This window comes from Macrobrachium nipponense, chromosome 11 (assembly GCF_015104395.2).
Source record: "Macrobrachium nipponense isolate FS-2020 chromosome 11, ASM1510439v2, whole genome shotgun sequence".
Taxonomy (NCBI): Eukaryota; Metazoa; Arthropoda; class Malacostraca; order Decapoda; family Palaemonidae; genus Macrobrachium; species Macrobrachium nipponense.
Genome location: NC_061087.1, coordinates 98,650,097 through 98,662,596, shown reverse-complemented (window position 1 = coordinate 98,662,596; position 12,500 = coordinate 98,650,097). Strand labels below are relative to the sequence as shown.

Below are 12,500 nucleotides of genomic sequence, written 5' to 3'. Positions count from 1 at the left end.
TGAAGAGAAAGAAAGGGAAAAAATGGATAAGTATCAAGATCTGAAAATAGAAATAAGAAGGATATGGGTTATAACAGTGGAAATTGTATCCATAATCATAGGAGCACTAGGCACGATCCCAAGATCCCTGAAAAGGAATCTAGAAAAACTAGAAGCTGAAGTAGCTCCAGGACTCATGCAGAAGAGTGTGATCCTAGAAACGGCGCACATAATAAGAAAAGTGATGGACTCCTAAGGAGGCAGGATGCAACCCGGAACCCCACACTATAAATACCACCCAGTCGAATTGGAGGACTGTGATAGAAAAAAAAAATAATAATAATAAGAGCAGTAGTATTTGAAGTATTAGCAAACTGTATTATAACTTAGCCCCATATACAAATCCAGTATGCACATAAAATTAAGAAAATGTAGTAGAAAGAATTCTTTCAATTAATAATTAAGAAATGATTATTGAAAGCACTTGTATTACTTCCTGCAAGCAATGAGTCATTATGCTCTAAATATAAGTGGAATCTGCTTGATTGAGACAGGTGCACTTATATGCACTTATACTAGTAGTACTTTGTCAGTAATAAGTGCCACTTAATGAAAATGTGATAATCACCAAAGGATAAGAAAACAAATAAAAAACGCAAGGGAAATAAAATTCAAGACTGAGATAAACAGGAATGATAATTGAAGAAAAAGATGGCTAAAGACTGACAGGTCTAGATTGGAATAAAGAAATATATAATTAAAATCAAAGAGAGACAAAGACGAGGTTAATTTAGAATCGGAGAAACAACGAAGTTCAAAAGCAACATTTCTTCTTTTGTCGTCTCTTTGAAGTGTTGCTGTTCTCGAGAGGAAAACAAGGGATATCCTTATTATGTTAACAGTTCGGTACGCCGGAACATAACCTCTCATTGTTCGTTTACTCCGCAATTACTGTAACATACATACCGGACGAATATATATATATATATATTATTATCTATATATACGTGTCTATTTATATGTTATTTATATGTTTATATATATAGTCTATATATATATATATATATATATATATATATATATATATATGTATACACACACACATATATATATATATATGCAATATAAAAACACCGTATCGTGCTTCTAAGAACTCAGTAGAAGGATCCACAGCATATTCTTGTTTATCCAGATGAAATATATTTGTGGAGATATCTACAAAGATTATAGCTTTAGTCTTTGTAAATATTCCCACAAATATAGTTCCGTCTGGATAAACAAGAATATTACTGTGATCCTTCTACTGATATATATATATATATATATATATATATATATATATATATATGTATGTATATATATATATATATATATATATATATACTATATATATATATATATCATCTTCTTAGAATGTCGATCTCCACTCCGAGCCAGAGAAACAGATCCGGCCTACCAATCAACAGCCCACCAACAACTGACAAAAATCCCATTGTTTTACTTTTATATACGACGGCACGTTTCATCAAACATCAAAACAATCAATCTCCTTCAACGCGAGTCGAATAGAACGCGCCCTGGTCTCGATCTTCTCCTCCTCCACGTTGGAGATGTACTATTCTTTGACGAGCTCTAACGAACCATCTAACAAAAGCCCCGTCAGCTAAACACGAACCTAATGAACGTGACAACTAGTACTATACCTCGTTTGGCAAACGGCTTCGCTAATGAACCTAACACCTCCCTTATCGGACGAGAGGACATCGTAGGTTTCGCTGGAGCGTCGACTTTCCACCGTTTCGTCATACCCCCCAGAGGGTGGGATCTTTTTTTTTCGGTAACAAGGTGATCTCTGAATTAAAGGGACGTCGCTGTTTATGGAAAGAATTTGCTATGAAAAGTCATCATGAGTCATCAGAGTCATCTTGGTGTTTTAATTTTTTCTTATTAATTTATTTATTTTGCTGTTTCAGTTTACTGGATCGTAATGCAAGTTCAATTAAATGTAGTTAGCGCTTTTCTTGCATTTCTTAATCACTAACATTCATATATATATGTATATATATATATATTATATATATATATATATATATATATATATATATATATATATATCATATATATAATCAGCCTTTGAGCCAACTGCGCGTTTAACAGATGTCCCCATAATTATTTGCATTTACTGATTTATTTCACGCTTTTTCCTACCAAAGGACAGCCAACAAAATATTTGCGTATCTACTTATTAGGAGTTGCCATCGACCACCATAATAAATGTTTCCATTTCAGACCTCATTTACCCAAATTAGGAAACGAGACCGTATGGTTCCTTCGTTTATTTGCCCCATAAGCCATATTTAAGGAAAGAAGCCACAGGGAAGGGAAGTAAGGGAACGCCCTAATCTATTCGCAGCCAATTGCTCCAAATATATTGCCCCAATAAACCTCCCACGTACGTTTATGAAGATTATCGTACATCGACAACATCATCCCACCATCCGTTTCCAGATGTTGATGGCTTTGGTCATTGAATCAGCAACACATACAAGATTGGTGTTTCTAGATAATACGTATTTTAGAGACACTGCATCTAGACCGTAAAGAACAGTCAGTGAAGTCCAAATAAGATATGAAACCATTTCATCCATTTTATGAAGATTGTCGTACATCGCCAACGTTAGCCCATCGTCCAGTTGATGGCTTTAGTCATAAAATCAGCAAAATAAATGAAAAAAAAAATGTATAAGTGATATTTCTAGAAAATAAGGAGTTCTAGAGACGTTGCCTGATTTTTCCAGAGCGTAGAAATAGGTCAGTGGGATGAATGAAGGTCAGAGTGACCAAAATGATCAAAGAGAAAATGATAAAGTCTCCTCCACTCATTAAACAACTTTATTTTTGCATAAATTATGGCCAGTGTCTTAACTAACCTCCTCATTTCTTTTTGTTTTAGCCTGATTGTTAAAAAAAAGATATTCCCATGACAGCACCCTCATTAAGTATCACAAAATAATCAATTATCAGATGATGATTTGCATTTCGGAGACGCCTGGGAAAAAAAAATCTTTGAGACAATAATTTATTGAAGATTCCTCTTGGATTTATTGTTTGATCTTCACATAAAACTGTTTTTTATAAAACATTCATTGCTAAATTTCAGAGTCATTTTGAACGATATATTGCACATTGCTTATCAGTAGGAAAGTCGAAATTATTTAGTATAAAACTCCACAAAAAGTAGAAATTATTCAGTACAAAACTCTACAATGAAGTAATGATTAATATACGAAAATAGATTTCTCATCATTTACGTGAAAGATTTTTCAGATAACTCATCTTTAAAAGATGAATTATTTTTCAAAGCCAACTGTTTTTTTAAAGTTAATATGCATATTTCAACCAATAGAAAACTAAAGAGAGAAAAATGCAATTTTTAAATCACTGGACGATGATTTAACACTGTGCCCGTGTCCTGTCCAGGCCTGATGAGGAGCAGGGCTAAGAAGGTAGTAGGGTTTAGTTACGAATGGACTGATAATCCCGTTTTTATCCAGCAATGATAACAGTATTATACGCAATAATGATGATAGTTATGATAATAACAGTTATCATAATAACAGATTTTGTAATATTACAAAAATCATGATGTCATTAACTTCATAAAACCACATAGAAAACCGTGAAGTTGAAGAGAGCACTCACTCTAAAATGATGATGATAGTGATAATGACTTTAACAAAACACTAAGGATGATATAATGATGATAATGAGCAAGAGATCAAAGGACAATTACAATGGCTAGTCTAAGCTCACTTAGCTGAAACCAACCCCTCTTTTTTACAGGTACTCTTTCATTCAGTATTCCCTTCACCTCACTCCAACTAATCACATTCTGGTAACGATGCAAAGCCTCGGGTATTACACGTTTTCTCTCACGGGGCAGAGTGACGTAATCTATGCCGAAGCTACGAACGACGCCTTAAAACCAAACAAATAACTGAAACTGAAGCCTGATAAGGCTATGTAAATTCGGAGCTGTCACGCTAGTTCTCGTCAGGAGTCATAGACTCGTTTTTGGTACTTGATGATCCTCGGCTGCTATTTTGATTGAAGGCAGAGAAGATCTTTTTTTGCTTTTCAATCTCGTGTTTATATAACCTGTCGCTTGGGGGGATGGTGGTGGGACCACCCACTGGCTTTGTAATATTGCTTTGATAGATAGGGAGATAGATGGATGGACTAGATAGGGAGATTGACTGATGATTTGGTCTTTTTTGGTAACAATGAACTTGGTCCGGTGGACTATGAGATCTCCTGTTGGCTTTGTTTTGTAAATGTGGCTTTTTGATGAGTAGATAGATAGATAGATAGATAGATAGATAGATAGCAAGATGGATAGACAGGTAAATATGTGGTGGGTAGATAGATTGATAGATAGTAGATAGGTAGGTAGACAGGTAAATAGATGATAGATAGATAAATAGACACAATCATACGAAGCAGAAAATAAAAAAAGTTCCAAAGAGGTCACATAATACATTATTGAAGAAGAAGAAGAAGAAAAATAGATAGATGGATAGATAGATAGTTAGATAGGTAGGTAGACAGCTAAATAGATAGATAGACACAATAATATGAAACAGAAAATAAAAATGAGTTCCTAACGAGGTCACATAATGCATTATTGAAGAAAACAAAAAAAAGCTAAGGAAAATATAACAGTAGAGGAGTACAGATGATTTTTAAACTTCTACCGGATCCTGTTAGCAGAGAATTATTATTATTATTATTATTATTATTATATTATTATTATTATTATTATTATTATTATTTTAAGAACAAACCACTGAAAAGCAATGCTTAGAAGCTCTTCCATTTACCCTCCTGAGCAGCTGATGTTAAAACACTTGCTTGGCAAGAGCACAAGGGAGAAAGTCCCATAACGTCAAGGACAAACTCTTTAGGTAAATCATGTTAGATATATAGTTTTCTTTTATCTGCCTCACGACCCTGAATGGCTTTTTTCTTTAAATTTCGATTTATTTAATTATACTGTCTGATAAGGTAGGGAGGGCCAAAGTCTGTTCATCATTTAGATATTATTAGATACCTATGTTAGTCTGGAATGATTAAACTCATTTTGAGAGACTTTTCAACTTGAAACTCGATTTGCTTGATATTGAAGTTTTATATGGTAGGGCCAAAGTCTATTCATAATTTAGGATATGTGCGGTATCTATATTAGTCTGATGTGATTGATCTCTTATTCTGAGACATGTTTTGACATAGATATCGATTTTCTTGATTTTGGAGTCTTATGTGGTAGGGCCAAAGTCTATTTATAATTTAGATTATTCATAATTTAGATTATATAAGATATCTCTATTAGTCTGAAATAACTGAACTCTTATTTTAGACACTTTTTGACTTGGATATCGATTTGCCTTATTCTGGAGACTTATAAGGTAGGGCCAAAGTCTTCTGTCCCTCATCTAAGTGATACCAGATACCTACGTTAGCCTGAAATTAGTGAACTCTTGTTCTGAATTCTGAATAGCCTTAAGGTCCAGGACCACCTAAAATCACCCTTAGATCAAAGCCACGAAAAGAAATGCTGTTTATTGTTTCCGATTAAATCTGGTGTGGCTAAATGGCTTTTTTTTAAGGTGCTGAATAACGAGGCAGAAAAGCTACCTGGGGTCTGAAACCAGTTCGGATTGTATGGTACAATTTTCGGATTACTCTTATATCAAGAGAGAGAGAGAGAGAGAGAGAGAGAGAGAGAGAGAGAGAGAGAGGTTCCTTTTTAACAAATGTTTGACCGTTGAGTTAAAATTTACTTGAAGAGGAAAAGATAAGCATGATAAGAAAGAGAGAAGAGAATATAAATAGAGTTCGTAAGAGAGAGAGAGAGAGAGAGAGAGAGAGAGAGAGAGAGAGAGAAGTTCATGCTTAACAACTGAATGGCCATTGAGCTAAAATCTACTTAAAGAGGAAAAGAGATAAGCATGATGGGAAAGAGAGAAGAGAATGTAAATAGAGTTTATAACGAGAGAGAGAGAGAGAGAGAGAGAGAGAGAGAGAGAGAAGGTTCATGTTTAACAACTGTTTGACCATTGAACTAAAATGTACTTGAAGAGGAAAAGCGATAAGCATGATGAGAAAGAGAAAAGAGAAAATAAATAGAGTTCATACTGAGAGATAGAGAGAGAGAAATCGTTTTTAATAACAAAGTTTTGATCTATGCAGAAAAAGAAATATTTATAAAAAGAAAGAGAGATCGGTTAGTGACTGAAGGAGAGAGAGAGAGAGAGAGAGAGAGAGAGAGAGAGAGAGAGAGAGAAGACCTCGGATCTTACCAAAGTTTGTCTAGTCTAGTTGATTAACCCGGGCAAGGCCTTGGCACCATAGGCAGCCTCATTATCTCCAATGAATGGGCAACTAACGGACCAGGAAAAAGTTCCTCCATTACAAAGGTTGCCTTTTTCTTTTTCGATTTTTGCCTAGTGTTTTTTTTTAATCTCGAGGTTCTTTAACTAAGTGTGTTTCTTTGTCTGTCCTTCCTGTCTGTCTCTCTGTCCCTCTGTAGACTCGGAGACCCCCAGTAGTTGTCATGTCAGTTTGCTCTTTGTCAGTTTATATTTTCTTAGAAGTCTCCTTTTTTATTTTTTTTATTTCCCTGTCTCATGTTATTTACCAGTTAAATCTCTCTCATGTCTCTAACTCCAAATACACACACACACACACACAAGGTCAACATTTTAATTTCAAATAGCATTAATACATCTCTCTCTCTCTCTCTCTCTCTCTCTCTCTCTTATACATACACACCTCCAACAATAATTTTTGCCTAGGAATCTAATAGAAGTTGTAAAGTTGTACGGAACAAGGCTTAACGCTCTCTCTCATACACACACTGATACAGAAAGAAATTTTGACGTAATAATCAAAAGAGAAGTGATACGAAACAAGAATCTCTCTCTCTCTCTCTCTCTCTCTCTCTCTCTCTCTCTTCTATTTTTAGCCAGGCTCGAAGATAAACGTCTTGAAGATGCTTATAGCACAATACAGCGAGGAAAAAAAACTTGAAAAAAACAGAGGCCTTGTAATCTGAGCATCAAGACTGCAGCTAAATCTCTGATGACAGCCGAGTGGAAATCCCAAGAAGAGCATTTAAGTTTAAAGAAATGAAATTATTAAAATTGTGTGAATGTACGTAATTCCCCCTTCATCTCCAAGGGGTTCACAACCCTATGCTAAAAGCTCCGACTGGTTTGGGATCAGTGGAATTAACTACCTAGCCAATGGCACTTTAGCAGAGCAGTAACTGGTTAGTACAGCAATGGCAACTGAGCTGTTTAGTCTTTGGAAATAAGGTATCCTCTTGTGCATCTCTTGACAGCCAAATGGCAGGCTACTCGTCACTGAAGTCGGAGGTTGTCGCTGTCGGGGGATCGAATCTCCCAGGAGATTATTTCCGAGTTAAAGTGAATAGGATAGTAAACGATATTTGTCGCTTAATGTTTTTGAATGTATAACATGGCATGGAATTGTGACAGTATATATTTGCATTATGTTTATACACACACACACACACACACACACATATATATATACATGTGTGTACATATGTTGAAGTTTATTAATATGCTGACCGTTGTTTCTGAGATCGGATGACTGAACCAGAGAGAGAGAGAGAGAGAGAGAGAGAGAGAGAGAGAGAGGCGAGGTGGGAATAATGGGAAAGAATCGTGTGAGGTTTCGGTATGTGGTCATGACAAGGTCCCCTAACGATGCCTACACATCCCCCCCACCTACACAATCCCCCCCCCCCCTAACACAGGATCCACATTCACAAACCCCCTCCCTATAATCCACCCTCCTCCCGGTCTATCTTTTCCTCACCACCCCTTACTGTATGTTAGTAACCTTCTCTTCCTCCTCCTCCTCCTCACACACTCTCTCTCTCTCCACTCCTCGGCCCCCCTCCCCCCCCCCTTCCCCCACCCACTGTCTCTCTCAGTGACGGTTTAAGTGAGGCGGGACAGAAGTTTGTGGACGCTTCTGGTGTTAATCTGATTTAAGGGACCTGCCCTTCTGAGGAGCCATCTCTCTCTCTCTCTCTCTCTCTCTCTCTCTCTCTCTCTCTGTCGCCTGTCACTTTATAAATAAAGATCTTTCGTAAAAGGGAAATGACGAAAAGACAGACAGACATTTGTTCTTCGCCTTTAGGGACGTTTTATTCTTGACGGGGAAAACAGGGACATTGTCATATTTTTGCTCTTTTTATTTTAAGAGTTTTTGTTTGGTATTATTAAGAAAATACGTAAAATTAAAAACTGATTTAATTTTTTTTCGTTAAAAAGAAAAAAAATGGAATATTTGTATATAAAAGATACGATTTTTTTCCTGCTTTTTTTGAGGAATTACTAAACCGATTTCAAGCATTTTGATGTCTTTTTTATGATTAGTAAAATAAGGAACAAAGAGAGAGAGAGAGAGAGAGAGAAAATTGACAGTCACCCATTTGCTTGATTACATAAAAAATCTTAAACACCAATATGGTAAACAATGAGAAATAAAGAATTAAAAAAAAACACACACACACAACACAGAAAACATATGAAATCTACCTGGTGATACCTAAAAAAAAACCGTTGAAAGAACACGACCGAAAATAAAGACCAAACTACTCATCTTTTTTTATTTTCTTATAAAAGAAAATAAACGAAAGATTAACCCTCACATCTTTTCCTTCCCTACTATCTATCTCTTCTTCGAGAGAGAGAGACACAAGGTTGAATCCCATAGCTATTTATGGAACGAAAGCAGCCATGTGGCTGCCCCAGGGAAAAAAAAAACTTCATTCTGGGTATCCATAATCGTATGCGTTGTTTTCTGGGAATCTGTGCGTGGGTAGGGTACCTGGGCATTTAACCAGTGGGGATTGTATGTAGTACGATGTACTACAGTGGGAATCGGCAAGGAATGTTTTAGGTTATATAACCGGAATACTGGAATGATGATGGGTATATACACACCCACACGCAAGTACTCTCGTGTACTCAAACTCTCTCTCTCTCTCTCAAATAAAAAAGGAATTTAAAATGTTCTCTCTCTCTCTCTCTCTCTCTCTCTCTCTCTCTCTCTCTCTCTCTCTGCAAATAAAATAAAAAAGGAAACTAAGATGTTCTCTCTCTCTCTCTCTCTCTCTCTCTCTCTCTCTCTCAAATAAAAAAAGGAACATAAAAATTCTCTCTCTCTCTCTCTCTCTCTCTCTCTCTCTCTCTCTCTCAAATAAAAAAAGGAAAATAAAAAAAATTTATCTCTCTCTCTCTCTCTCTTGGACACACACACACACACACACACACACACACACACTTATGTGTGTGTGTGTGTGTTCAAGAGAGAGAGAGAGAGAGAGAGAGATTTTGTGTACTGTATACAGAAGTATGGCTGTGGATATGCATGCGCATGTATGTGGGTTCGTGTCTGTGCAGAGAGAGAGAGAGAGAGAGAGAGAGAGAGAGAGAGAGACCTTACCTTACAGACCTTACATCTTGTTCGGGTTGCCCCAGGTCCCTCAGTGCGAGAGAGAGAGAGAGAGAGAAAGAGAGAGAGAGAAAGACGCCTCGTCCCTCTAAAAACACAACACGCCCTTAAGTGTCTCCCGATAGCAAGCAGTCTAACTTACGTAAGACTGGCTGTACTAAATCAAACAACATGTTAAATTAACACTCCTACATTATAAACGACCTGGGTACTCTCTCTCTCTCACAAGACTCGGTGAAGGGGGGGGGGGGACCAGGATCCGAAAACCTCTCCCTCCCCATCCCCCCAATCCCATATAAACCCTATCAATTTTCAGCGGCTGATACCTAGTTTCAAGGAGGCTGGCGTACTGTATGATGACCCCTTTTTCGATATATTAGACCTATCAGTTTTCGTCGATTGATATCAAATTTTCTATGCCCACTTCTACGTCGCATACCCAGCGATTTCCTGTTCCAGAGGCCTTCCCCAGTGTATCTTAAGTCCTCGTTAATGCAGGCTTTTGGGTACTTTTTTTTTAAAGACGTGGAGAACATGAGGGCACAGGGCATGCCCCAAAGAAGGTCGGTTGCCCTACGAAAAAAAAAAAAAATTTATGAACTACTTTGCTAAGAGATAGCGGTCTCGTGGACGCCATATACCCAGTATTACTGGAGATGGGCAGGATCTTGCCCATGGCCCTGGGGCGCCTCTTGCACGCGGAAGGCGACGTCCTTGGCATAATAGTCTACGGTAGTCTCCGTTGCGCCCCTTGGTAACGTCAAATAACCCTACATTTTATTTCTCTTTTCTGACTTGATTTGTTTTATTAACTTGCACTTGAGTTGTATATTATGTTATGAACATTTTGTAAGTTGTATGTAACTTCTTACATGTGTTGGTACAAATAAGAAGGTAAGTACAGAGACACACACACACATATATATGTATAATTATATGTATATGTGTGTGTATGTTTATATGTATGCATATATGTATGCATACCTAAGGACAATTCTTAATGCAGAACAGCAGAGGCAAATTCAAAAGCACATCACGTAGGATTAACCCATTAGAGACAATTGTTGCCAAGTCAGGCAGTCAGCTGTTGCCGAGTTAATTATTTCTTTTGACATCGGGCAAAAATAAAAATAATTTTTTTCTAATTATCAATATAATTATTTTCTTCACGGGAGGCTATGAATATTTTAAAAAGGGATTTTCAGTGTTTATACTTTGGATCAAAATTAAATCTTTTGTCATCTCCACCAACAGTGTGAGAATAAAAGATGAGAGAGAGAGAGAGAGAGAGAGAGAGAGAGAGAGAGAGAGAGAGAGAGAGAGAGAGAGAGAGAGAGAGAGAACTTGGCTCAAAGCATAGTGCCATTAATAAGCTTTTTTTTTTCGAGCGAGGAGGCGAGTCTTGCATATTGAGAACATTGGCAAGTTACGGTTGTCAGTCATTGTTGCTGGGTACATAGTCTTGGCTGAACTTGAAAGCTAAACATTAACTTAGGTAAATTATTATTATTATTATTATTATTATTATTATTATTATTATTATTATTATTATTATTATTATTATTATTATTATTATTATTTCTCGGTTAGGGAAGGGATTCCAGTAAAAGCATTATTATTGGAAGCTTTGTGTCATATTATGCATTAATGTTTGTCTTTGCGAGTAATGATGAAAAAATGAAAATAATATGAAAAAATAAAAAATAAAAAAGGCAGTGATACAAATTCAGAGATAATTAACAGAAATATATAATATTCTCCTCTTAATAGAATCAGGATAAAGTCTAAGGACCAGAAATCGTTGATAGAATAAAATAAAAAATAGAAAATAAAAAAGACAGTGATATAATTCCAAGGATAAATTAAAAACAAAATATACAATTAAAATAATCTTCTCCTAAGAGAATTAGGATGAGGACAAAGGACCAAAAATTGTTAATAATACAATGAAGCCTAATTTAATTCCAGAGTTAAATGGTTGGAAGATATTAACAGATGAGTGTCGAACTTTGAAAATGAAAAAAAAAAAATAATAAAATAAAAAAACAAAGATTGGAGAGCAAATATATGACGCTCCGAAAAAGAAGTTTGTGGTTGTTAATATATTTGTTCTCCAATTTGTGGGGCTTTTTTTAAGATGGAAGATATGTTTTCTTGTATTTAATGTTAAAAGTAGCCAGTACTGTCAACTTTACGAAAACAGTCCAGAACTAAATTCTCGTTGATTTTTCGAAAAAATTAAAAACATTTTAACAAAAAATGATGGATTAAGACGATTCTGAGATGAAGTTAAAAGTTTAAAGATAGATTTACAATGAAATTTCTAATTATCACTGATTTTTATTCCCTTACAATACCCGAAGAGCTTATTATAGCAACAGAGGAAAAATCGAATTCGTAAAGGATAATGATTAAAGATGAATAAGTACATTTGGCGTCATGGAAAGGAAGAAGATTAATTGGTCGAAAATAAATATAATTCGATAAGAAAAAAGTATACAGATAGACAAATAACTTTATAAAATAACAAGAAAGCCATGATCTGAAATCACAGCAAATAAATGCTAGCGAAAGGAGACAAAGGCCCCACAACAGAAAACACAAATAAAAAAAAGGCGGGGAATAGCCCCCCACCCCCCAATAAAAAACAGAATGGAAAACTCAAATAAAAAAATAAGTCCCCCTCCCCCCCCAAAAAAAAAATAAAAAAAAAGACGAAACAGAATGGGATGCTTACCCTGTAGTGTATGGACGGAAGGCCCCTCTGAAGCCTGGTGGTGTGCTCCTGGATGGAGTTATCCAGGCGGCTGAGTAGGTCATCCAGCGAGGACCGACCGCGCTTCAGATGACGCCCGTCGTGCGGGCGGTGTTGGTGATGACGCTCCACGCCCATCGTAACGTCGAGGAGGCATGCTGTGAAAACGAACGCCCACAAGACACCACTGGGAACTGAACACTTCATTTTTTTT

General features: G+C 36.3%; 1 protein-coding gene across 1 annotated transcript in view; it reads right to left on the bottom strand.

Moving 5' to 3' along the window:
• Window positions 1-12,500, bottom strand: part of LOC135207802 (uncharacterized) — a 155,965-nt gene that overhangs the window by 142,961 nt on the left and 504 nt on the right. The window contains exon 1 of the mRNA XM_064239656.1: window positions 12,269-12,500. This exon is cut by the window's right edge and continues 504 nt beyond it. Coding sequence (XP_064095726.1) covers window positions 12,269-12,493 — 225 coding nt within the window. The 5' untranslated portion in view covers window positions 12,494-12,500. The remainder of the gene's footprint in view (window positions 1-12,268) is intronic.